Below are 26042 nucleotides of genomic sequence, written 5' to 3' on the forward strand. Positions count from 1 at the left end.
AGAGGAGATTTACTAGAATGTTGCCTGGGTTTCAGCAACTAAGTTACAGAGAAAGGTTGAACAAGTTAGGGCTTTATTCTTTGGAGCGCAGAAGGTTAAGGGGGGACTTGATAGAGGTTTTTAAAATGATGAGAGGGATAGCCAGAGTTGACGTGGAAAAACCTTTCCCACTGAGAGTAGGGAAGATTCAAACAAGGGGACATGACTTGAGAATTAAGGGACTGAAGTTTAGGGGTAACATGAGGGGGAACTTCTTTACTCAGAGAGTGGTAGCTGTGTGGAATGAGCTTCCAGTGAAGGTGGTGGAGGCAGGTTCGTTTTTATCATTTAAAAATAAATTGGATAGTTATATGGACGGGAAGGGAATGGAGGGTTATGGTCTGAGGGCAGGTATATGGGACTAGGGGAAATTATGTGTTCGGCACGGACTAGAAGGGTCGAGATGGCCTGTTTCCGTGCTGTAATTGTTATATGGTTATATGGTTATAGGTGCAAAATCATGAGGGAAATATTTAGAGATTTTAGTAGTCTACACATTAAAAGGGTACAAAATAATCTTGGAAGGAGTTTGGGCAAAGGTGCAGAAAAAACTGATCTACTGATTTATTGGAATTGTAGAACACAGTGGTTGTTGATGCAATTTCTTTTTTTTATAAATTATTAGTAAGACAACAATTCAATATTAGATTTCAGCCAGGGAATTTATTAAACAAAAACCAAATATCTAATATTCCAGGGTAACTGGATTGTATTCTACTGTCACAGGTGGAAACCAAAAACCTTTACTTTTTAGTTTTTTAGTATAGTTTAGAGTTACTGTAGAAACAGGCCCTTCAGCCCATCGAGTCCGCGGCAACCTGCGATCCCCGCACACCAACACCACACCATCCTACGCATTAGGGACAATTTACAATTTTTTTTTTAACGAAGCCAATTAACCTACAAACTTGTACTTCTTTTGAGTGTGGGAGGAAACTGGAGCTCCCTGAGAAAACCCACGCAGATCACGGGGAGAACGTACAAACTCGGTACAGACAGCACCCGTAGTCAGGATCGAACCCGGGTCTCTGGTGCTGTAAGGCAGCAACTCTATCGCTGTGCCACCGTGCTGTGCCCCATTTATTTTTCTGGAGTGCATTAGTAAATACTCCTCACTTGTAAATTTACTTGTGTAAAGGAGTAATAAATATTATATTTACTTTAGCTCAAAATAACCAGAACAAGGGGCAGTATGGCTGCTTTTTACTGAATGGAGCCAGTCATTGATAGACCAATAAGCCAGACAGACACCAGGCAGTTCCAAACTCAGTTAAGCAGTTGGAATTTGCAACACTAATTCAATTTTAGGGTCGAAATTCCATTTATTAATTCCTCAAAGTTTACATTGTTCTTAATTCCCTTATTTTATTTGATATTTTTATTCTTCGGAGGGAGGATGCTCTAAGCCATCCAAGAACTAAATTCACAAAGTGACATTAGCAGCATAGCACACTGCCACAACATTGAGAGTTCTCTTGCTCCCACTCAACACCACTGTATCTGAAACCTGAGCAATATATCAAAATTATAATTTATACAATGTTGTAAATAATATTTTAAATATCGGGAAGATTTATATTTTTTGTTTAGTTTAGAGATATAGCACGAAAACAGGCCCTTCGGCCCACCGGGTCCGCGCCGACCAGCGATCCCCGCACATTAACACGATCCTACACACGCCAGGGACAATTTTACATTTATACCAAGCCAATTTACCTATAAATCTGTATGTCTCTGGAGTATGGGAGGAACCCATAGATCTCGGAGAAAACCCATGCAGGTCACGGGGAAAACGTACAAACTCTGTACAGACAGTAGCCGTAGTCAGGATCGAACCCGGGTCTCCGGGGCTGCATTCGCTGTAAGGCAGCAACTCTACCGCTGCGCCACCATAATATCTCTATTACTTTCAAATAATATCTCTATATTATTTCCACCTCTTTTAATGTTATCTGAAGGAGTATCTCCACCAGTTCCCCAATGTAGGAGGCCAAAGTGCTACAGATCTAGAGGTGCACCCGCACTACATCGCTGGTGCTGATTGTCCTCTTGCATTTGGAGCAGGAAGGTGCTGAAGACTTCTGCCTCGCGGATAAACAGGGTCTGCAGATCAGGTGCCCACACAGCAATCTATACACCACCAGGTGTTTGGAGTATGCAGAGAATGCCTCATTGCAGCTGCTGCAAGCTTCATCAGAGCTAACTGGATCTGTGGATAAAAAGCCAACATGTTAATATGCGATAATCCAAGGTTCATAAATTCCTAATTCAAAGGAGCAGAATTAGACACCAGCCCATTGAGTCTACTCCGCCATTAGGTCATAGCTGATCTATCTTTCTCTCTCAACCCAATTCTCCTGCTTTCTCCCCACAAACATTGACACCCATACAATTCAACAACCTTTTAGTTTAATTTAGAGATACGGTGTGGAAACAGGCCCTTTGGCCTTCTGAGTTCGCATCGACTAGCGATCCTTGCACACTAACACTATCCTCCACATAACAGGGACAATTTACTATTTTACCAAGACAATTAGCCTACAAACCTGTACGTCTTTGGAGTGCGGGAGAAAACTCATGCAGGTTACGGGGAAAGCATACAAATTCCGTACAGACAGCCCTCATAGTCAGGATCAGACCCGGCTCACTGGCGCTGTAAGGCAGCAACTCTACCGCTGCGCCACTGTGCCGCCATTAATCTACCGAACAAAAATCCACAGAACCTGTCAATCTCTGGAATATAAAAATAACCAATGACTTGGCCTCCTCTGTTATAAGTGGCAATTAATTCCAGATTTACAAAAATGGTGCAAGCACTATTTGAAAATGCTGCATTTCCCTCACGTTTAATTCTGAACTCTGGAAAACACATTTCCTTGACACAAGCAAAATATTGCAAGAAATGGGGGGCTCGTGGCGCAGCAGTAGTGTTGCTGCCTTACTGCACTTGAGGAGTTTGTACTTTCTCCCCATGACATGTGTGGGTTTTCACCGAGATCTTCTGTTTCTTCACACACTCCAAAGATGTATAGGTATGTAGGTTAATGGGCTTGGTAAATGTAAAAATTGTCCCCAGTGTATCAGGATAGTGTTAATGTGCAGGGATTGCTAGATGGCGCGGACCTGGTGGGTCGAAGGGCATAGTTCCGCGCTGTATCTCTAAACTAAACTAAATAAAAATCAGCGATAGCAGGAAAAGCTGCAAGAATGCAAGTCAGGCAGCAACTCTGTAGCGAGGATCAGAGTGAAATGTTTCACAGTGATGACCTTCAGATAAGGTCATCTAATAAAAGTTGATCAGTCCAAAACATTAACTCTGTTCATCTCTATACAGGTGCAGTCAGACGCGAGTACATATGGCACATTTTGATTGTACTTTAACCTCACTAACAACTAGCGCTGGCAACATTTTGAGGAAGGATTCTTGTTCAGGCAATGGGAGAATTCACAGCGTTTCTTCAAATTATCTCTGACCTCTGGGAAGCATGTTATTCAAAGTTTTGGCAAGTTTTCAAACATTACAGTATTGATGATTTTGCTGGTAACTGGCATTTGTTGTCTATCCCTCAATTACCCCTGTGAAGGCGTTGATGAGCTGACACCTCAAATAGTTCTAGTCATTTTGGTGAAGTTACCACAATGCTTTGGGTAGGGAGTTCCAAGATACCATAAGACATAGGAGCAGCCTTCGGCCCATCGATTACGGCTGATTTACTTTTCCCCTCTCAACCCCATCATACCACCTTCTCCCCATGACCACTGACCCCCTTACTAATCAAGAACCTACCAATCTTCACTAAAAATACCTAATTACTTGGCCTCCACTTGCGTGTGTGGCAATGAATTCTGCCTATTCCTCATCTCCATTCTAAAGGTACGTCCTTTTATTCTGAGGCTGTGCCCTATGGTCTTAGACACGCCTCATTCTTGGAAATCTGTCCACATCCACTCTATCCAGGCCTTTCATTATTCAGTAGGTCTCAATGAGGTGTGCACCGCCCCCCTCACATCCTTCTAGTACAGGCCCAGAGCTGTTAAACGCTCCTTATACTTTAACTCAATCATCCCTGGGATTATTCTCATAAACCTCTGGACCTCCTGCAATGCCAGCACATCACTCCTCACATAACAGTGAAAGGCTTGGAGGGGCTGGCATTTCCGCACATCATCTGTCTTTGTCGTTTCCGGCAAAAGAGATCGCTGACAGCGAGGTGCTGTTAAGGTGTACCTTATTCTCAGTAAAGCGGTCGCACAAGAGTCATGTTCTTTATTCATTCAATGGAAGGAACACAAACACTGGTGGAAAGACCATCATTTATCATGGAAGGTAGATACAAAATGCTGGAGTAACCCAGCGGATCAAGTTGCATCTCTGGAGAAAAGGAATAGGTGACGTTTTGGGTCGAGACCCTTCATCAGTCTGTTGAAGTGTCTCGTCCCGAAACGTCACCTATTCCTTTTCTCCAGAGATGCTGTCTAACCTGCTGAATTACTCCAGCATTTTGTGTCTATCTTCCATATAGACCAACACCTGCACTTCCTTCCTACCCATAATTTATCATCTTTGGCTACAAGCCCTTTGGTAAACCCTGTTGATATTGACCTTGATGCATATCTACACCAATTCCATTTGCCTGCATTATCCCAGTATCCCTCTCCACCTTTGCTAGCCAAGTTGCTGTCTAAATGCCTTTAAAACATTGGGCTTGTAAACATTTGTAAATTGTAAATCATAAATATTGTAATTGTGTCTGCCTCCACCACTTCCTCTGACGGCTCGGTCCAGATAACAACTACATTCTGTGAGAAAATAATGTTGCCCGTCAGATCCCCTTTCAATTCTGATTCTGCATAAGCGGCACGGTAATGCTGGTTTAGAACAGATGACAATGCTTGCAGCATTACAAAGTGGATCACAATCACTGTTTATAGATTTACCTTGCAGACGGTCAGTGTTGCTGCCATCAGCTGGCTGTGATTTGTCTTGTCTTTGTCTGGCAGTAAAGGATGGGAACACACTTAAGACGGAGGCCAATGCGTTGTCCAGACTCTGCGTTAACTTCTGCTCATGCGAAACTGAACCTGTTGGGACACAAACAACGTGCCAATTACACTAAGCCACAAAGAGTCATAGACATACAGCACGGAAACAGGCCCTTCAGCCCAATTTGCCAATGCTGACCAAGATGCCCCATCTACATTAGTCCCAACTGCCCGCATTTGGTTCATATTCCTTTAGACCTATCCTATCCGTTAACCTGTCCAAATGTCTTTTAAATGTGGTTATAGTACCAGTCTCAACTACCCCCTCTGGCAGCTCGTTCTACATATCCACTATCCTCTGTGTTAAAAAAGTTGCCCCTCAGGTTCCTATTAAATCTTTCCCCTCTCTCACCTTAAACCTATGTCCTCTGATTCTTGATTCTTTATCCTTTACCCACCATAAGATTACCCCCTCAGCGGGCACGCGACAACAATAAACTAATATCAACACCAAATGTCAGAATCATTTCTAGATTCAACTCCAGCTCTATATCAACCTTGGTGGCAAACCCAACACAGCTGCTGCCTCATAGCTCCAGGAACTCGAGTTCAATCCTGATCTCCAGTGCAGTCTGTGTGGAGTTTGTACATTCTCCCTTGTTCAACTGTGTGGGCTTGACCACTGTTCAAGTTTCACCCAAAGACATGTGGGTTGATGGGTTAATTGGAAAATTGCCCCGAGTGTGTAGGAGAATGGCAGTATTTGGGAGGAATTGATGGAACTGTGGGGAGAATAAAATGGACTTCATGCATGATTTGTGAAAATGGATGTTTTATGTTCGACATGGAGTCAGTGAGCTGTGGGATCCATTTCCATTGTGTACGACTACACTAATAATTTCATAACACTAAATAAAGACTTGCATATCAATGGAACTTGTCACAATGCAGAATGCCATTTTAAAGCCAATGAATGGGTGTATGGAATAACTGCCAGAGGAGGTAGTTGAAGCTGGGACTATCCCATCGTTTAAGAAACAATTAGACAGATACATGGATAGGACAGGTTTGGGGGGATATGGACCAAACGCAGGCAGGTGGGACTAGTGTAGCTGGGACATTGTTGGCCGTGTGGGCAAGTTGGGCTGAAGGGCTGGTTTCCACACTGCATCACTCTATGACTCCATGAATGTTCGGTGCTAGAAATTCTTATGTACTGCCTAGGTGAGATCTGCTGTATGATTTTACCTAGTTGCAGATAAAGTATTTCACTGTACCTAGGCACATGTGACAATAAAATATAATTGAACCATTAAAAATAGAACAGCAATAGAAGACCCTTTGTGTCATAAGGTCTGTGCTAAACATGATGCTAAGTAAACTAATCTCATCTGCCAGCGCATGATCCATATGCCCATTTCCATGGTCATTATAGACAATAGGTGCAGGAATAGGCCATTTGGCTCTTCGAGCCAGCACCGCCATTCAATGTGATCATGGCTGATCATCCACAATCAGTACCCCGTTCCTGCCTTCTCTCCATATACCTTAAACTCCGCTATCCCTAAGAGCTCTATCTAACTCCCTCTTGAAAGCATCCACAGAACCAGCCTCCACTGCACTCTGAGAATCTGCTGAGAATTTTACACACTCACAGCTCTCTGTGTGAAAGGGTTTTTCCTTTTTAAATGGCTTACCTCTTATTCTTACTACCTTTTCATCCTTCTAAATTCCAGAGTATACAAGCCCAGCTGCTCCAATCTACCAACATATGACAGTCCCGCCATCCCGGGAATTAATTTGTGAACCTACGCAGCACTCCCTCAATAGCAAGTATGTCCTTCCTCACGTTTGGAGACTAAAACTGCACACAATACTCCAGATGTGGTCTCACTAGGGCCCTGTATAATTGCAGGAGGACCTCTTTGCTCCTATGCTCAACTCCTCTTGTTATGAAGGCCAACATGCCAATAGCTTTCTTCACTGACCCCCAAATCCCATTGCACTTCCCCTTTTCCCAACTTGACACCATTTAGATAATAATTTGCCCTCCTGTTTTTGCCACTAAAGTGGATAACCTCACATTTATCCACATTAAACTTCATCTGCCATGCATCTGCCCATTCACCCAACCTGTCCAAGTCACCCTGCATTCTCATAGCATCCTCCTCACAGTTCACACTGCCTCCCAGCTTTGTGTCATCTGCAAATTTGCTAATGTTACCTTTAATCCCTTCATCCAAATCATTAATATATATTGTAAATAGCTGCTGTCCCAGCACCGAGCCTTGCGGTACCCCACTAGTGATCGCCTGCCATTCTGAAAGGGACCTGTTAATCCCTACTCCTTGTTTCCTGTCAGCCAACCAATTTTCTATCCATGTCAGCACCCTACCCCCAATACCATGTGCTCTAATTTTGCCCACTAATCTCCTATGCGGGACCTTATCAAATGCTTTCTGAAAGTCCAGGTACACTACATCCACTGGCTCTCCCTTGTCCATTATCCTGGTTACATCCTCAAAAAATTCCAGAAGATTAGTCAAGCATGATTTCGCCTTTGTAAATCCATGCTAACTCAGACCAATCCTGCTACCGCTATCCAAATGTGCCGCTATTTCATCTTTTATTATTGACTCCAGCATCTTCCCCACCACCGATGCTACGCTAACTGGTCTATACTCATTGTTACAATATAGGAAATTTAGCAGTCAATTTGCACACAGAGTTACAATTGCTCGTGGTCCAATTAACGACGAAGCATTCTTAGGCACGGACTCTCAATTCACTTGATTTTGAACTCCACTATAACAAGTTGAAATTATGAAATAGAAATTATAAAATGTCAACCTACTATTTATTATAAAATGTATTTTTTCATAATCAATTATCTTAATCCAGAGCCTGGCCCATAGTAATGTGGTTGACTCTTAACTGCCCAATGACCAATTGGGGAACAATTGAACAAAAATACTGTTCTTTGAATCCACAAACACATTTCTCGGGACCATGGGGAATCCCCTAATTTGAGGAAGGACATTCTTTCTATTGAAGGAGTGCAGCGCAGGTTCACGAGGTTAATTCCCAGGTTGGTGGGACCGTCATATGCTGTGAGAATGGAGCGGTTGGGCTTGTATATATACTCTGGAGTTTAGAAGGATGAGAAGGTCTCTTATTGAAACATATAAGATCATTAAGGGTTTGGACACGCTAGAGGCAGGAAACATGTTCCCGATGTTGGGGGAGTCCAGAACCAGGGGCCACAGTTTAAAAATAAAGGGTAATGCATTTAGAACGGAGATGAGGAAACACTTTTTCACACACAGAGTGGTGAGTCTGTGGAATTCCCTGCCTCAGAGGGCAGTGGAGGCCGGTTCTCCGGATACTTTCGAGAAATTAACATCAGCAATCTTGGAACTGAACTCTGTCTCGGGAGCGGGTTATGGGGAAGGAGGGGGGGTGGGAGACAGTGTTAATTTATGTAAATGTGAATCCAGGGGTGGGTTGGGGGGGAGGGAGTGTAAAAGGTATGAGTATGTGAATGTTTGAAGTTCTTTTAAATGAAGAGACACAGTAATCTCGTTGTATGTGACACATGCAATGACAATAAAGCATTCTGATTCTGATTCTGAAAGAGCTTGATAGGGCTCATAAAGATAGTGGAGTCAGGGAATATGGGAAGAAGGCAGGAATGGGGTACTGATTGTGGATGATCGGCTATGATCACATTGAATGGAGGTGCTGGCTCGAAGGGCCGAATGGTCTACTACTGCACTTATTGTCTATTGACTATTGACAGTATCCTAAGCATGTGGAAGGACTGCTCAGAAGCCTGCTAACAGAGGGGAAGGGCTGTTTCTGGTTGGTGGTGCATGCTTTCAAGCATCTGTGCTTACTGGCAGGGAGGAGGAATTAAATTTGGGCTGTCTTGAAATTCAAAGATGCACAGTCCTCTTGTGGGAAAAATATTGTCCTACTCAACCTTTTCAATAATGGGAGTCTAGAACCAGAGGGCACAGCCTCAGAATGAAAAGGCTTACCTTCAAAATGGAGAGGGGGACAGAGGGTGGGGAAACAGTGGAGTCCATTGCAACAGATGCCATGGAGGACAAGACACTGGGTATTTTCAAGGTGGAGATTGACAGGTTCTTGATTAGAATGGGCAAAGATTACGGTAGAAGGCAGGAGAATGGGGTTGAGTGGGAAAAATAGATCAGCCATGATTAATTGGCATAGACTTGATTTGTGAATGGCCTAATTCCACTCCCATGTCACATGGACTTACTTTTAAGTAATGACGTTGGCCCAAACATCAAAGTACAGGTATTGATCTAAGAAGAAGAGCAGTAATGGGCAAAATGCATAAAACCTAGGAATCTCTTGCTACCTATAATTTTTGCGTATACTAGCATCCGCAAAGTCCACTTGGATTTTCTGACACTTGGGATTTTTCTCATCAGTCATTTCAAAGGCGATTGGAGATGGAGTTTAAGCAAGTCATCCTCCTTCCACAGACCTTCGTAGACAGACCATGTAAGAAAAGCACCAAAATACGCCTAGATTATAATCATATGGTTATAAGCACATACGTGATAGGGGGTAGAATTAGGCCATTTGGCCATTCATGTCTACTCCGTCATTCAATCGTGGCTGATCTATCTCTCCCTCCTAACCCCATTCTCCTGCCTTCTCCCCATAACCTCTGACACCTGTACTAATCAAGAATCTATCTCTGCCTGAAAAATATCCACTGATGGCCTCCACAGCCTTTTGTGGCAAAGAATTCCCCAGATTCACCACTCCCTGACTAAAGAAATGTTTCCTTTAATTTCTTCCTAAAAGAATGTCCTTTAATTCTTAATGCTGAAGTTATATCAGAAATAATTGCTTTGTGGAAATGAGTAGAAATGGCTCGTTCATAGACAAATACCGCATGGAATCAGGCTCTTTTGCCTAATGAGTCCATTCCGACCATCAAGAATATTACAATAGGGTTACGTATAGCATCTATGAATTTCCCTTGTCCTGTAATCGATCTATGCTCACGCAAGGAATGGTCATTTGCAGACACATAATTAATATTGGGTGCTATAGGACCCATGTCCTAATTCACATTTTCACAAGTTAAAATCTGTATTTATGCAACACGGGGAAATGTATGCAAATATACAGCCATACCCAAATCTCTCTCAGGCTTTTGCAGTTCCTTTATTTCGGCTTTGAATCTCTTTTGATCAGAGTACAAAATTACAGCCGAGTTTGTACTGCAGGCACTCATTTGTTCTGAGACCGGATTCACGTCGTTAGCTTGTGTGGAGTCCGATTTTCTCTTCACAGCAGACGAGGCAACAAAACCAACTCGAGTTCTCCCCACAACAGTGTGGCCTGGTATTGGGCTGTGCAGCAGGAAATGGTCCAGCCTTGCTTTAAGAGTGGAGTGAGGAACAGGCTTGCAATGGCGGCTGAAAGGGACGCCGGTGAAGGGGTCATTTGGCACCCGGCCCCAAGTAGCTTCACACCGACTATGTCTGTCCAGAGTGCTCTGATCGATTACTTTGCCGCTGGGCAGTAACATTGGAAGGACCAGGAGTTCAGAGGTAATGGGATCCAGAAATTCCTCTGGAATGCTCCCGCTGATCAGCGGAGATCCACCAGCATCTGGCTCTCGGCTATGACTTGGTGTATCGCTGGATGAGGCGATGGAAGCATTTCCCTGCTTGATCCTTGGAATCGATTGCTCAGCCTTGTATTCTTGATAAACCTTGAAGATGCTTTGGACAAGTTTACGAGGGGACGATCGAGATGGTTGACCCCAGATGTCCACCCTCTTCAAACAAGGCAAACGGCCTCCTGACACAAAGGTGATGCAGATCCTGAGGTGATTTATGCTTGTCAATGAAAACTGCCCTTTGTTCCACAAATCCTGTAGAGAAGTACAATGGTCAATGGCAGAAGGCTCATTTAACGCATGAAAAGGAGGTCTAGGTTTATATGCTATGTGCCTGAAAGATACCTTGTTTTGCTTCAGTACAACTTTACCCACTAAAGTAAAAACATCGTTGTCAAGAAAGGCCTGGCCAGCAGGCTGAGAGGTTTGTATGGAGTTTTCATTCCACGTCAAGGTCTTACTACATGTTGTACAAGTATAGATGTCCAATCCTATAGAGCTTTGCAAGGGCAGTGAGACTTCCAAGTCAATTCTACAAAGCTCCACATTGAATGGGAATGAAACAGTGACGTGTAGAGGAGGTTTGATGAAGTATTCAGCACGGAATCCACACTTCCTTTTCAGGGGATCTGCAGATATCAGATTGCCTACATCATAGCCGTCTGCGCAGACCTGAGCAAAAAGGAACAAAAGTCTTTTGTCACTTTGATTAAAAACGTTATGTGATAATTTGCTAACACTGAGGCAAAGGAATGGCACGGGTCAGGCTCCTGCAAGTTTCTAATGACTGTGGCACAGAGTGAGGAGGAAGTGGTTAAAGTCTGTGGTGTCATAGACACACAGAAACATAGGTGCAGGAGTAGGCCATTCGGCCCTTCGAGCCTGGACTGCCATTCAATGTGATCATGGCTGTTCATCCATCTCACTATCCTGTACCTGCTTTCTCTCCATACTCCCAGATCCCTTTAACCACAAGGGCCACATCTAACTCCCTCTTAAATATAGCCAATGAACTAGCCTCAACTACATTCTGTGGCCGAGAATTCTAGAGATTCACCACTCTCTGTGTAAAAATGTTTTTCTCATCTCAGTCCTAAACATAGAAACATAGAAAATAGGTGCAGGAGTAGGCCATTCGGCCCTTCAAGCCTGCACCGCCATTCAATATGATCATGGCTGATCATCCAACTCAGTATCCCGTACCTGCCTTCACTCCATACCCCCTGATCCCTTTAGCCACAAGGGCCACATCTAACTCCCTCTTAAATATAGCCAATGAACTGGCCTCAACTACCCTCTGCGGCAGAGAATTCCAGAGATTCACCACTCTCTGTGTGAAAAAGGTTTCCCTCATCTCGGTCCTAAAAGATTTCCCCTTTATCCTTAAACTGTGACCCCTTGTTCTGGACCTCCCCAACATCAGACACAATCTTCCTGTATCTAGCCTGTCCAACTACTTAAGAATTTTGTAAGTTTCTATAAGATCCCCCCTCAATCTTGTAAATTCTAGCGAGTACAAGCTGAGTTTATCCAGTCTTTCTTCATATGAAAGTCCTGACATCCCAGAAATCAGTCTGGTGATTCCTGGGATGTCTCTCTGCAAGGCGAGAGTGAAAAGGGGAGAGTAGATTGCTATTCTGGTCTCACAGCTCCACTCCAACCAAATGGCTGGTGGATTGGATTGCACATCTTCTCAGTAGCAGAGGGTCAGGGCTCAGTGAGCAGGGGAGTCTAAAACTCGACGGTGCTAACAAACAATAGTCCAGAAAATACTTCTTTATCTAGAGGATGCACAGAATGTGGAAATTGCATTCTCATGCAGACAGCTGAGGTAAAAAACAGAGATCCAAGTAGAAAAGCATGCAAGGGGGAAAGTTACAGATAGGATGCAATAAATCGAGGGATAAATCCTTTTGAGCTCATCCGCAATTTACTTGTTGTAAAAACGTCCGTCCATGGAAGAGTCTATGTGGAGACAAAGTTCTTTCTGCACAGCCAGGACACCATCCAATAGACTCAGATGTGGGCATCAGTGAGGAGTTATGGTGAATGGAGTTTAATGGAGATGTGCAAGATGTTGAATTTTGGGAAGTCAAACCAGGGCAGGACCTAGACAGTGAATGGTTCATAATAAGTTCATAAGTTGTAAGAACAGAATTAGGCCATTCGGCCCATCAAGTCTACTCCGCCATTCATTCATGACTGATCCATATTTCCCCCTCAAACCCATTTGCCTGCCTTCTCCACATAACCTCTGACATCTGTACTCATCAAGAATTTATCAATCTCCACCTTAAAAATATCCATTGACTTGGCGTCCACAAGAGTCACCACCCTCTAACTAGATAAATTCCTCTTCATCTTTCTTATGGTACACCCTTTTATTCTGAGCCTGTGGCCTCTGGTCCTAGACTCTCCCACCGATGGAAACATCCTTTCCACATCCAGGAATGGTAGGGCTCTGAGGAGTGTTGCGGACCATAGAAATCTAGGAGTGCATGTACACAGCTTCTTAAAAGTGGCGTCTCAGGTACATAGGGTTGTCAAGAAGGCTTTCAGCAAATTGGCCTTCGTCAGGGTATTGAGCATAGAAGTTGGGAAGTTATCTTAGTTGTACAAGGCACTGATGAGGCCAGAATTGGAGGATTATGTTCAGTTTTGGTCAACATGTTGTAGGAAAATATGTTGTTAAGCTGGAAAGAGTGCAGAGATGATTTACGAGAATGTCGCCAACACCTGAGGCCCTGAGCTATAGGGAGAGGTTGGGAAGGCTAGGACTTTATTCCTTGGAGCACAAGAGGCTGATGGGTGATCTTATAAGTGTATAAGATCATGAGGTGAATAAATATGGCAGATGCACAGAAACTTTTACCCAGAGCAAAGGAATCAAGAACCAGGGGGCATAGGTTTAAGGTGAGAAGGGAAAGATTTAATAGGAAGCTGAAGGGCAATTTTTTCACACTGAGGTTGGTGGGTGTATGGAACGAGCTTCCTGAGGAAGTAGTTGAGGCAGGTACTATAACAACATTTAAAATACATTTGGATAGGTACATGGAAAGGTTTAGACTAATATGGGCCAAATGTGGGCAGGTGGATGTAGCATAGATAGGGAATCTTGGGGGGCATGGGCAAGTTTGGCTGAAAGGGTTGTTTCAATGCTGTATGACTCTTATGACTATCTAATAGGAAGGTGATTTACTGCTTTCTTTAAAAAACGCAGCTAAAAACAGTATTAAGTTACCTTATTACATTGTATCCTTGGTTTAAAGCAGGGGAGGCAAAGGTTTATCATTCTTTACATCCAAATTAGGATCAAATTCCAAAAGATGTTTCTTCTGTAAAAGACAGAATAAAATATCAGTATTAAGCAAACTTGAACCAGGATTGAATACTAGACTTGTCCACAGCTATGCTGAAACACTTAAGTGACATTTACCCTGATCATAGACCATAGATTTGACCATAGACTTGGATCAGTCATGCAGACATGAAATGACTTGGGGATGAATCTGAGAATCATATGGTTTTCAGTCAAGCTTTTGCCCTTTTATCTCTGCTGTTGTATTACAACCTTCATTCAAACAGTAAAGATGGGCAAGGTACTCACTGCAACTGGTGATGAAATATCACTCACATCTACATAAAAGAGCTTTGGTCATATTCTGTTGCAACTTGAGGTTTCTGTGGAAATATGTAGGGACAAGTGATCTGGCATGCAACAAGACATGCTAAATTTGACGTTCCTTTTTTGATCACTTTATAAGTACTCGGGATTGCAAACTGACAGCAATTGGCAATTCAAAGGCAGAAAAATTCAATACCGCTTGCCGCAAACAGCCGACATACTTACTGAGAATATCAATATTGAAATTGAGGACCTGAAAGTACAAACAAAATGCTACATTGTTGGATAGAGAAACATAGAAAATAGGTGCAGGAGTAGGCCATTCGGCCCTTCGAGCCTGCACCGCCATTCAATATGATCATGGCTGATCATCCAACTCAGTATCCTGTACCTACCTTCTCTCCATACCCCCTGATCCCTTTAGCCACAAGGGCCACATCTAACTCCCTCTTAAATATAGCCAATGAACTGGCCTCAACTACCTTCTGTGGCAGAGAGTTCCAGAGATTCACCACTCTCTGTGTAAAAAATGTTTTTCTCACCTCAGTACTAAAAAATTCCCCATTTATCCTTAAACTGTGACCCCTTGTCCTGGACTTCCCCAACATCGGGAATAATCTTCCTGCATCTAGCCTGTCTAACCCCTTAAGAATTTTGTAAGTTTCTATAAGATCCCCCCTCAATCTTCTAAATTCTAGCTTCTACAAGCCGAGTCTATCCAGTCTTCTTTCATATGATAGTCCCGACATCCCAGGAATCAGTCTGGGAATCAGTCTCTGTACTCCCTCTATGGCAAGAATGTCTTTCCTCAGATTTGGAGACCAAAACTGTACGCAATACTCCAGATGTGGTCTCACCAAGACCCTGTACAACTGCAGTAAAACCTCCCTGCTCCTATACTCAAATCCTTTTGCTATGAATGCTAACATACCATTCGCTTCCTTCACTGCCTGCTGCACCTGCATGCCTACTTTCAATGACTGGTGTGCCCAGGTCTCATTGCATCTCCCCTTTTCCTAATCGGCCACCATTCATATAATAGTCTACTTTCCTGTTTTTGCCACCAAAGTGGATAACCTCACATTTATCCACATTATACTGTATCTGCCATGCATTTGCCCACTCACCCAGCCTATCCAAGTCACCTTGCAGTCTCCTAGCATCCTCCTCACAGCTAACACTGCCCCCCTGCTTCGTGTCATCCGCAATTTGTGTCATCGCATCCCAAGAAGGACATGGATTTCATTTTTATAATTTAGTTTATAGATTTCTACTTTTGTCATATTTTCAGAAGTGCAGTTTGACTGAAATTGTTTCAATGGTGATTTATTTCAATGCTGCTTTATTTGCCACAACAGCACAGTGAAATTCCTTTTGCATATTTACACATGCAGTCTGTAAAATTTTGCTGCGTAAAGAACCGACTCTTTTGCCAATTAATATTCTGAACCCACTAAGCAAGTTTATTATTTTAATAGGCAATTATGTACAGAATAAGAAAATAACTCATTTCTCCCCAGGCACTTCCCACAATTATCCAAGCTATCATTCGCATCTCCCAAGAAAATGAACAGTTCTTTGGCAACAATTTTGACCATTTATTTACATGAAACAGATGTAGGTACATTTACAATAAATCAGAAAACCCTCATAGATTCTAGGTCCCTCATGTTAGTGATGAGATTTCAGAACTGTGACAATATGTTGAAAAGATTCAGAATTACCAGGCTTGTTAATCACCATGAACACTGTATTTGTGCATTAGTAATACGAATGCACAGAAATATATCCCCAGGTTACAAATGACCCGATCTACAGAATAGTTTTCAAGCTACTGTACAATAATAAATAAAAATATATTTCATAATACACATTAATGATGGAATATTGTATATATTGCATTAATTTAATTGTGTTTGGTGTTCACCAATAGATTCCTATAACGTTTTATTTTCATGACACGGAGCAAGGAGCTTGACATGGAATAGATAGTTTACTTTTTTTGAATTTAATTGCATTAAACTCAGTAATTTCAGAACATTAAATTCTGGCCTGAGAGACATGATCTCCTTTCAAGAAGGCGTGTTTTATTTCAATCCAGTGCATTGTAGAGTTTCTGTTGCAAGTAGGCTATTTTCTCAGAGCGAGTCCTTTTAAGTAAAGGGACCCACTCCCAATATGGAAGCTCTATGACCACATAGCCTACTCGTGCCAGCTGCCTCCTCTTCATGCTGTGCAGCCCCAGGAGGATGTTGGAACTGTGGCAGTAGTGGTTGCGGTTGGACACCTGAATGGCAAGTTTTTTTATTTCTGATCGTTCCTTGGGCTGGCAAGCAGTTGTTTTGTCCACAGTATTTGAGTTAGTCAGTGAGCTGAGGAGACTGTTGGTAAGGGCCACATCATTTCTAAATTGCTTTATATTTAATCTCACGTGGTTTCTTTCTTTTATATCTTCAGTGTTGCGTAAAGTTTTAACAATGTCCACATCTTCTCCCACGCCTGAGCTGTCAGGGTCATTTTTTAAAGTGGACCTGCTGACTCTGCATTTTGCAATTTGGGAAATTAACTCATCGGTGACCTGAACGCTGTTGAACTTCAACTCGAGTTTTTGCACCTTGTTACTTGAAGCTACTGTGTTAAATGGAAGTGGCTTGCCAAACGGGTCAAAATGCACCTCTAGATCAGCTGACCTGGTATGGGGCAAAATCAGATGGTTCTTTACAAACTGAGGGCCACCCAGCATAATTTGCAGCAAAGTGGCAGCTTCCACCATCTCAGGCTTCACACAGATATCCTGCTTGGCAAAACTCCAGAGCATTTCTGTGACTTCTTGTTGCAACAGCTGTGGGAGACGATGACCTCCGTAAACGGGGCACTCAATTGCCACCGTGCCGTCGAGCGTGAAGAGATCTTTCTTCAGCTCAAATGGACTCCCTTCCGTTGCTAGCTTCACAAACTGCGGACTCAGAGCGATGTCGATGAGATCGTGAGGGAAGCGTTGAGTAAACGCCAGCGCCAACAACGAGGTCAGAAAATGCTCCGGGAAACGCTGAAACTCCTGCATTTTGTGGTGCAGCTGCTCAGTTAGGCTGGAGAAGAAGTCCACAGCATTGTTGGGCTCGTAGTTCAGAGCTGCGAAGGACCAGAGGTATTTGGCGACATCTTTGCTCCTGCAATACTGTACCTTTGAAGGCACCTTTGCAGCGACAGCGTCCAAGATACGGCTGTCTCGATAGTGCAATGCTGCACATGCCAGCACAATATGCATCACCCCCTGCGTGCCAATCGTGGGAATGCGCTCAGCTGCCACCTCCCCTAGACGCTCCAAGAACGGCAAGTGGCTCTGGTGCGTGTAACGGAACATTTTCATCACGTTCACCAAGCTATAATTACTAATATCCTCCATATTAGCAGCAACCTTGTCACCGATTCTTTTCATCAGCTGCTCCGAAAATCCATTTTTTGACTTGAAGAAACCCAGGCAGGCAGTTCCGACGTCCTCCATGTTCATCCGATCCAAATGCGTGGAGAGCAGCAGTTCCAGTTTCTGCATGAGATCCGGAGGGGCCCGGCGACTTTCTCCGATGATGTAAAGGAGCTGAACCAGCTGGGGCATGGTCAGCTCCTTCCAGCGCAAGCCCACGTAGCTCAGGAGAAGTCCCGTGTACCGCGGCACGCTGCGCCCCAGGCAGCGCCACAGGTCGGCTGTGAACAAGAGCTGATCAAAGTCCATATCCCACACCCGGCGGCAGAACTCGGCCTCGTAGGCCTTCAGGAACGTGTGGGCAGGGGGCACCCCCAGGCGGACCGTGCCCTCGAGAATTCGGAGGAGCTGAGGCAAAGTGAATGCTTCCTGAATGTCTAAGCTGTACTGACAAAGCATTGCAAAGCGGGAATCTGCCTTCACTTGTGTGTGCTGATCGGCAGGCAGCCAGCTGAGCTGCCACAAGTAGTCAGATATGCACTCCGGGGTCAGGCTGCTCTTCATGATGGAAATATTACTCAGGATCTTCTGCCCCTCTTGCACAGAGAGTGCCTCTCTCTGTTCTGAGCCGCAGTAACAAAGAGCCTTGTAGGCACTTCCAATTTTCTGGAACCCTCGAGGGTCTTCTTTGGTATCATAGACCTCCACACTGTCCACATCCAGCTTTTCCTTTGAGGTCACATGCCACTGTGCATCACCCAGCTGCTCTTCATTGGCCTTACTATGAGATAGATTCAGCAGAGTGTTTCTGACACTGGACAGCTGCCGAGAACAAGTCACCATGTAGGTGTTACGCACTTGCTTGATCCCCATATTGGATGAAACATGTTCCAATAGAAGCGGGAAAGTGTCCCTGTAATCATCTGTCTCCTTGGAAATATTCTGCTGCGCCTGGATTTTAATGCTGGCATACGCCGCAGGGAGGGAACATACTTTATAGTCCAGCCTCACTAAGTCTGTGCCGGGCACGGAGAGATTGGTCCCGGCAAACCTTACACCACCTGCCTTGTTAATTTCATTCACTTTCTTTTCTTCATCTCTTGTTGCTTCAGTACATCTACTGGTTTTTGAATATGTTCGCCAATTGTAGATTCTTCTGGGAAGCTTCCAGCACTTGACTGTAGCCATATCTGGGAAGTGTGGGGGACCGGACTTGGCTCTCTCCAGTACTGAAAAAAAGGCAGAATAGTAAGTGCTTTGATGCTTTGAATGTCCAAGATCAAGATTAATAATTTCATGGGAAAGGAAGGAGGAATGGAGGAGGAATTTCTTTAGTCAGAGAGTGGTGAGTGTGGAATCCATTGCCACAGAAGTCTGCGGAGGCCAATTCAATGGATATTTTTACGACGGAGATTGACAGATTCTTGATCAGTATGGATCTCGGGGGTTATGGGGAGAAAGTAGGAGAATGGGATTGAGAGGGAAAGATAATCAATCAAGATTGAATGGTGGAGTAGACCTGATGGGATGGATGGCCTAATTCTGGTCCTACAACTTTTGAACATGTACTCCTTGGGGACCTGCAAACACGTCTACTAGGTAACTTCTGTTTTATGACAACAGGAACATTTCCTAAAGAAAACAGTAACTAGCAAAATACATTCCAACTATCAATTCTACTTTGATATCCAACAGACCACTTGCATCTGATGGATGACAGTGCCTTTTGCATCTTCTGCAGTTTAACATTCATCACTCTAATGCAGCAGACCGAATGTATCTAGACTCTCAGTACTGGGGATGTTGATCTGGAAGACAACACTGGTTTGTTTATTGGTCCCTCCTGGCGGATTTTGAGGATTGTCTGGTGATATTTTTTCCAATGCATTGAGAGGTCTGCTCTTGTTGGTCCAGATCATACAAGTGTATAGGAGGAGAGAGATCACTGTTGCTCAGGTCTGAGGTCTTGATGTTCAAATACCCTATACTTCAATGGGGCAAAGGCTGTGATGGTAGTGAACGTCATCATACATGTCTGACTTCACTGAGACATGGATTCTGAGATACAGGACGTGGCCCACATTTTCTAGGGTGCATGGTGGAGATGAACTTTATTGTTGGAGGTGTAGTTCGGCAAGGGCAGGCTGGTGTAGGTCTTTTGCTGTGCAGATGTGGAGCATAGGGCTCGTATAATTCAAAGAAAGCAATGATGGCACTTGACCAAGTGTGCACAGGCACAAGTGTTACCTCCAGAGTACAGCTTAAGTAATTTCAGTGCTGAGGTGGAGTTGTGCAGGTTAACAGCTTCCCATTACTTGGTAAAATTAAAGTTTACTCAGGAAGATGTGTTGGGAGATCAAATGTTAGAACGCAGCAGGAAAGATCCACTGGTTAACATGATGGCGGTCATGAAGTAACTGGACATGGAGACAAGTCTCCGCCAAATGTGGGGAGGATATTCCGCTGTCCCTTTTGACTACAAAGACTATGGCGAGGTGATTAAGACCATCTGTGTAGTGGCTGTAGCTGCTCCCTGCACCTCCCTCAGAGTTGTTGCACAATGAAGATGTCAATTTTGCCTCTGGATTGTTAGAATCCAGAGTGATTCAGGAAGCAGTGACAGGCAGCTGAGGAAAGTCCCATCAATGACTTCTCCTGGGGGCAGGCAACAGGGAAGCCTTCAGTAGTTACCACAGTCAGAATGGCTTCCATTCTTTAAGATAATTATCACATCTGTGAGGTCCTCGACAAAATCATCCTCTTCATAGGCGTGCAATTTTGACAGATGGGGCTCAGTAAACAGTGGTTCAGTCGCTTAGTTTAGTTTAGTTTATTATTGTCACGTGTACAGAGGTATAGTGGGGAGCTGTTGTTTGCGAACTATCCAGCCAATGAAAAGACGATACATGATTACAATCAAGGCGTCCACAGTACACTAATAAAGAATAAAGGGATAAACAACATTTAGTGCAAGATAAAGTCCAATTGAATATGGATCAAAGGTCGCCAATGAGGTAGATGGGAGCCCAGGACTACATTCTAGTTGATGAGAGAGGACCATTCAGATATCTGATTACAGCCGGGAAGAAACTGTCCCTCAATCTGTACCCCTTGCCTGATGGGAGAGGAGTGAGATGAGACAGGTTTTTAATTATACCTGGACTATTGATCCACAGATACAGATTAAAATCCCACCATAGCAGCAGCAAAATGTAAATGCTGCTGATTAATTAAATCTGGAATTAAAATAACAATATCAAAAGTGTGCCACCCATCAATGCAAGAGCACCTGGCGAGAACGGCCTGGAACATCGGGCCTCCGTAGAGGCAACTGTGGAGGCCTCAATAGGCCCGGCTATGGGTGAACTGGGGTTGGGGACTGGACTTTGTGCCTTCCCTCATAATGGAAACCATTGTGGGGGGATGTTTTTATGTTAAAGATTCTTATTGTTCCATTTCCAAGATGACTGCCGGAAGGGAGAGTGAACACTGGTGCGATTAGCTGCCGCTGCTCTCTCTTTGAATTGTGTATTGTTGATGTCTTTACTATTTATTTACTTATTTATTTATTTATTGTTGTTTTTTTGTTTTGTTTCATTCCGCTTACATGTTTTGTAATCTGTTTACTAAATTTTGTAAGGTGTCCTTGAGAGTCCTTGAAAGGCGCCCATAAGTATAATGTATTATTATTATTATTACCATAGGCTTAAGGTGAGAATGGGGAAATTTAAGAGTGACATCAGAGGCAATGTTTTCACTCAGAGAGTAGCCTGAACCTGGAACAAGTTACTAGTAGAAGTTATAGAGCCTGATACAATTACAACTTTTAAAAGACATTTGGACAGATGTCTGGAGGGCTTTAGAGGGATATGAACCAAATACAGAAAAATTGGACAAACCCAGAGTGCCAAGGTGGGCAAGGATAAGATGGGCTGAAGGGGCTGTTTCTGTGCTGTGTATCCTTCTATGGCTCACACTCAACTGGCACATCTAATGGAGTCTGAAGAAGGATCTCGACCCGAAACAGCATCCAGAGATGCTGCCTGTCCCGCTGAGTTATCCCAGCATTTTGTATGTCTTTGAATAAAACAGATACTGGAACATTATACAGTGGGATCTAATAATTCACTGAACAAAGATATCAACTTAAAAGGGGCATTATGGCTTTCTCCTGCTCCTGTTTCTTGTGTTCTTTTAAGTAAATAGCCCCTTTATTATGAAAGATGAAAAGGAAGTAACAGTTTCTGGGACACTAACTACTCTCGAGATGCGTCTTAAAATCATCTTACATCGCTTACCAAAACCGAGCAAAATGTAATCAAACCAGACCAAACAATTTCTCTCTGCAAGTACCTTCAGAAGAATAGTGCTTTATTAGTTCTGTTTATGGACACAACGCAGTTCCTTCCTACACATCTAATAATCTACCTGGTCAGTGTCAAGCCAGCAGGCCATTCAACTATGAACTCAATTACTGGCTCCAAAGCTTTTCTCCTAGCTAATAAACAGTGGGAAGACTGGCTACCTCTAATTAATTTGTCTCATTACCATGGTAATGGTCAACCATTATAAGTGGCGCCAAACTGGCGATTCTGTATACTGTCTTAGTATACTGCTACTACAGACGTGTACTGTATCTGAGATGCTTATCTAATATATATCTAATTGCCTAGGGTCGGAAGGGTCTCGACCTGAAACGTCACTCATTCCTTCTCTCCAGAGCTACTCCAGCATTTTATGTCTATATCTAAGTGCTTATGTATAGTGACACTTGTACTGAACTGTATACAAAAATGAATTTCACTGTACATTGGTACATGTAACAAATAAAGTGCCACACCATACCATGCCAAAGAGCCAGTTCATAGATTTAATTTAAATATCATTGAAGGGTGGCACACTTGGCCTACCATTACCATGCACGACAAAAACTGGTGCAATCATGACTCATTCCACTTCCAGCACTTGTTCCATTGTCTGTTTTATTTAAAGAATTGGTATAATGAACTTGACCTATACATAATTTGAATCATGAAAACTGGCACCAAAATATGGCGACTCTTGTATAGTGGCTCAGTGTACTATTCCTATACACTTGTACTTAACTAAGATTCTGCTTATGCATAGCAATACTATTACTGAACTGTATGCAAAATTGGAATTTTACTGTACGTCAATCAATCAACCTTTATTGTCATCTTGCAAGCAACAAGTACAGTGCAAAATGAAAAGACGTTTCCCAGTGAATAGCGGAGCCTCGCACATGAAATTTAAAACACTTCTCACATAATTTGTGACAATAAAACACCTTTGTATCATAATCAAGGCGACAATGAAAGAAAGGTAAAAGCATGTTGGGCAACAACTTTTCATACCACCAAAGGTGCCTCCTCAAAACCCAGCATCAGGTTAAGCAAACCACCTTCTCCTTGGCCAACAGGCCCAGCGTTGAAGCCTTAATTACTCTCAGTGGCAGGGCACATTATTCAAATGCCCAACACCAGGCTATTGAAACAGGCACTCTATTCCAAACTGTTATAGAAGATTGCCTGATGGACATAGGGAAAACCTCTTTGAAAACATGCAATGTTATAGGTAGCTTACAACCCAATGGTATGAACATCAAATTCTCCAGTTTTAGGCAACCATTTTCCTATCAAAATCCTTTATCATCTATTACTGACTAGAAACAAGGAACTGCAGATGCTGGCTTACACGAAAGGACAGAGTGCTGGAGTAAATCAGCGGGTCAAGCAACATATCTAGAGAACATGGATACAAAGAAGAGTCCTGACCCGAAACATCACCTATCCAAGTTCATCAGAGATGCTGCCTAACCCACTCTTGCATTTTGTCTATTTTTGTAAATCAGCATCTGTAATTCATTGTTTCTACATGCAATACCATTACCCACTTATTGTAATCACTGACCCAAAATTCAGTATGGAGCACATAGAAACCCAGCATAAACCTTGAAGGAAGTTTCCATCCACCAAACTTACAATAGGCCAAGGATCTCCTGTCATGACTAAGGTAGAGCCTGCGCATCTCTCTTTGTATTCAGCCATCTCAGAATCCACAAAAACAGACTTGAACCAAGTTATGCTCATTCCTGAGAATCTTGAGGGATGGGTTGCACCTGAACTGGAGAGAGACCAATATCCTGGTGGGTAGTTGGATTAGCAAAGACAACTCGTAAAGGTTTAATTTTGATTGTCGGGGAAACGGGATCAAATGCAGTATCGAGGCAGGTCATAGAGCCATACAGCGTGGAAACAGGCCCTTCGGCACAACCTGCCCACGCCGACGAACATTCTGTAACAGTTATTTACAGAGGTCAATGACAGCAAGTTCAGAAAACAAGCAAGGCAGGAGCATGGCAGGGAGCAAGCAAAGACATTTGGATTAAATTGCAGTTAATTCAGTGCCATAAGCCTGATAGGTAAGGCTTAAGGATAACATCGCAGCAGTGGTAGGAGATAATACTGAAGGATTGTCCAGTGAGGCCATATGGTGGTGCTGAGAAATAAAAAAAGGGATGATCTCTTTGGTGAAAATGTACTATCAGCCTCAAAATTGTCAATGGAATTAGGGGAACAAATATGCCAGAGGGTTGCAGATAGTTCCAAGACCAAGAGGCTCATCATAGTGGTGTATTTTAATTTTCCCCAATAGACTGGGATTGCTACAGTGCCATGGGTTTTGACGGTGGAATTTGTTAAGTGTGTTCAGGAAAGCCTCTTCGAGCAATAATATGTAGAGGGTGCTACAAGAAGGCTCATCAGCGTCTCTTCTTCCTGAGAAGACTGAAGAAGGTCCATCTGTCTCCTCAGATCCTGGTGAACTTCTACCGCTGCACCATCGAGAGCATCCTTACCAACTGCATCACAGTATGGTATGGCAACTGCTCTGTCTCCGACCGGAAGGCATTGCAGAGGGTGGTGAAAATTGCCCAACGCATCACCGGTTCCACGCTCCCCTCCATTGAGTCTGTCCACAGCAAGCGTGTCTGCGGAGGGCGCTCAGCATCGCCAAGGACTGCTCTCACCCCAACCATTGACCCTCCTACCATCCGGGTGGCGCACAGTTCTCCTCGACCAGCAGGTCGAGGAACAGCTTCTTTCGGCGGCCGCTGTCACTCTACTAAACAGTACCTCGGTGACTGCCAGATTTTTTTTAATTCAAAATCGTTTGCTATGTCGCTCTTCAAAGGAGATGCTAAATGCATTTCGTTGTCTCTGTACTGTACACTGACAATGACAATTAAACTTGAATCTGAATCTGAATCTGAAGAGCTTAACTTACTCTAAGGAAACTGACAAGGTGACAGAAGTGCCAGTGGACGAGCCTTTGAGACCAGTGGACACAGTTCACTCGAGCAAGTATATTGTTATAGAGGTGAAGAGAGCATGGATAGGACAGGTTTGGAGGGATATGGACCAAGCACAGGCAGGTGGGACTAGTGTAGCTGGGACATTGTTGGCCGGTGTGGGCAAGTTGTGTCCACACTGTTCACTCTATATGACTAAAGCAGATGGAGACTCCACAGACGGCGACCAGTCCGCTGCCCGCGGCCCATTGACCGGACCCAGGGTTTAACACATGAACCGATTCCACACTCCCCGTGTCCGCAACCTGCTCCAGCCCCGAACCCGCCTCCACATCATCACCGTCTTTAATTTGATCAGCCGCCCCATTGAAACGCATTGAAACGTCTCGGTTACCTTCAAGGCGCCTGGAAGTGATTGTAGATTCCGCAGGCCTCGCCGGCCCGAGACCCCGCACATGCGCACACGCCCTCTGCTCCAACCGTCCCCGCACATGCGCACACCCCTGCTCCAACCGTCCCCGCACATGCGCACAAGCCCCCTGCTCCAACCGTCCCCGCACATGCGCACAAGCCCCCTGCTCCAACCGTCCCCGCACATGCGCACACGTCCCCTGCTCCAACCGTCACCGCACATGCGCACACGCCGCTGGCTATGACCGTCCCCGCACATGCGCACACGCCCCCTGCTCCAACCGCCCCGCACATGCGCACACGCCCCAGGCTCTGACCGTCCCCACACATGCGCACACGCCCCAGGCTCTGACCGTCCCCGCACATGCGCACACGCCCTCTGCTCCAACCGTCCCCGCACATGCGCACAACCCCCCTGCTCCAACCGCCCCCACACACATGCGCACCCCAGCCCTCTGCTCAGTTTTTCGCTACACATGCGCAGGTAGAGGGCACGTGCCAGGATGATGCTGCCCAAAGATCCTATAGCGGAGCAAGAATGGGCTGACGTGTAGTACGCTAC

The 26042-nt window shown here is 44.1% G+C and overlaps 2 protein-coding genes across 5 annotated transcripts; both read right to left on the reverse strand.

Moving 5' to 3' along the window:
* Positions 1-675: 675 nt before the first annotated feature.
* ubox5 (U-box domain containing 5) lies at positions 676-25579 on the reverse strand. 4 transcript variants are annotated; one of them, XM_055647403.1, is made up of 5 exons: positions 25464-25579; positions 13932-14025; positions 10201-11362; positions 4978-5121; positions 676-2248 (listed from the first exon to the last, which is right to left on the reverse strand). In XM_055647403.1, exons 2-5 carry the CDS (start codon positions 13980-13982, stop codon positions 2046-2048), a joined length of 1560 nt encoding a protein of 519 aa, XP_055503378.1. In that variant the 5' UTR covers positions 13983-14025; positions 25464-25579; the 3' UTR covers positions 676-2045. The 4 variants fall into 4 exon arrangements, with proteins under 4 accessions (XP_055503378.1, XP_055503443.1, XP_055503500.1 ...); XM_055647468.1 differs by lacking the exon at positions 25464-25579 and adding an exon at positions 23742-23867; XM_055647525.1 differs by lacking the exon at positions 25464-25579 and adding an exon at positions 18805-18937.
* LOC129700724 (FAST kinase domain-containing protein 5, mitochondrial) lies at positions 15900-25882 on the reverse strand. Its single transcript, XM_055641385.1, has 3 exons — positions 25655-25882; positions 25464-25572; positions 15900-18968 (listed from the first exon to the last, which is right to left on the reverse strand). Exons 1-3 carry the CDS (start codon positions 25880-25882, stop codon positions 16408-16410), a joined length of 2898 nt encoding a protein of 965 aa, XP_055497360.1. The 3' UTR covers positions 15900-16407.
* Between the last annotated feature and the right edge of the window lie 160 nt (positions 25883-26042).

This window comes from Leucoraja erinacea, chromosome 1, assembly GCF_028641065.1.
Source record: "Leucoraja erinacea ecotype New England chromosome 1, Leri_hhj_1, whole genome shotgun sequence".
NCBI classification, from domain to species: domain Eukaryota; kingdom Metazoa; phylum Chordata; class Chondrichthyes; order Rajiformes; family Rajidae; genus Leucoraja; species Leucoraja erinaceus.

What these genes read in the sequence shown, in the direction of transcription:
- LOC129700724 (XM_055641385.1), bottom strand. Translation starts at nt 25,882, where the DNA reads ATGTGCGGGGACGGTTGGAGCAGAGGGCGTGTGCGCATGTGCGGGGAC. An exon ending in TGTGCGCATGTGCGGGGACG is followed by an intron (nt 25,573 to 25,654) that starts GTTGGAGCAGGG and finishes CGGTTGGAGCAG; the next exon opens with GGGTGTGCGCATGTGCGGGG. An exon ending in CACTTCCAGGCGCCTTGAAG is followed by an intron (nt 18,969 to 25,463) that starts GTAACCGAGACG and finishes CCTTTTTTTCAG; the next exon opens with TACTGGAGAGAGCCAAGTCC.
- ubox5 (XM_055647316.1), bottom strand. Translation starts at nt 12,720, where the DNA reads ATGCCCACATCTGAGTCTATTGGATGGTGTCCTGGCTGTGCAGAAAGA. An exon ending in GACGGACGTTTTTACAACAA is followed by an intron (nt 11,363 to 12,624) that starts GTAAATTGCGGA and finishes CTTTTTGCTCAG; the next exon opens with GTCTGCGCAGACGGCTATGA. An exon ending in AAAGCCTGAGAGAGATTTGG is followed by an intron (nt 5,122 to 10,200) that starts GTATGGCTGTAT and finishes GTGTCCCAACAG; the next exon opens with GTTCAGTTTCGCATGAGCAG.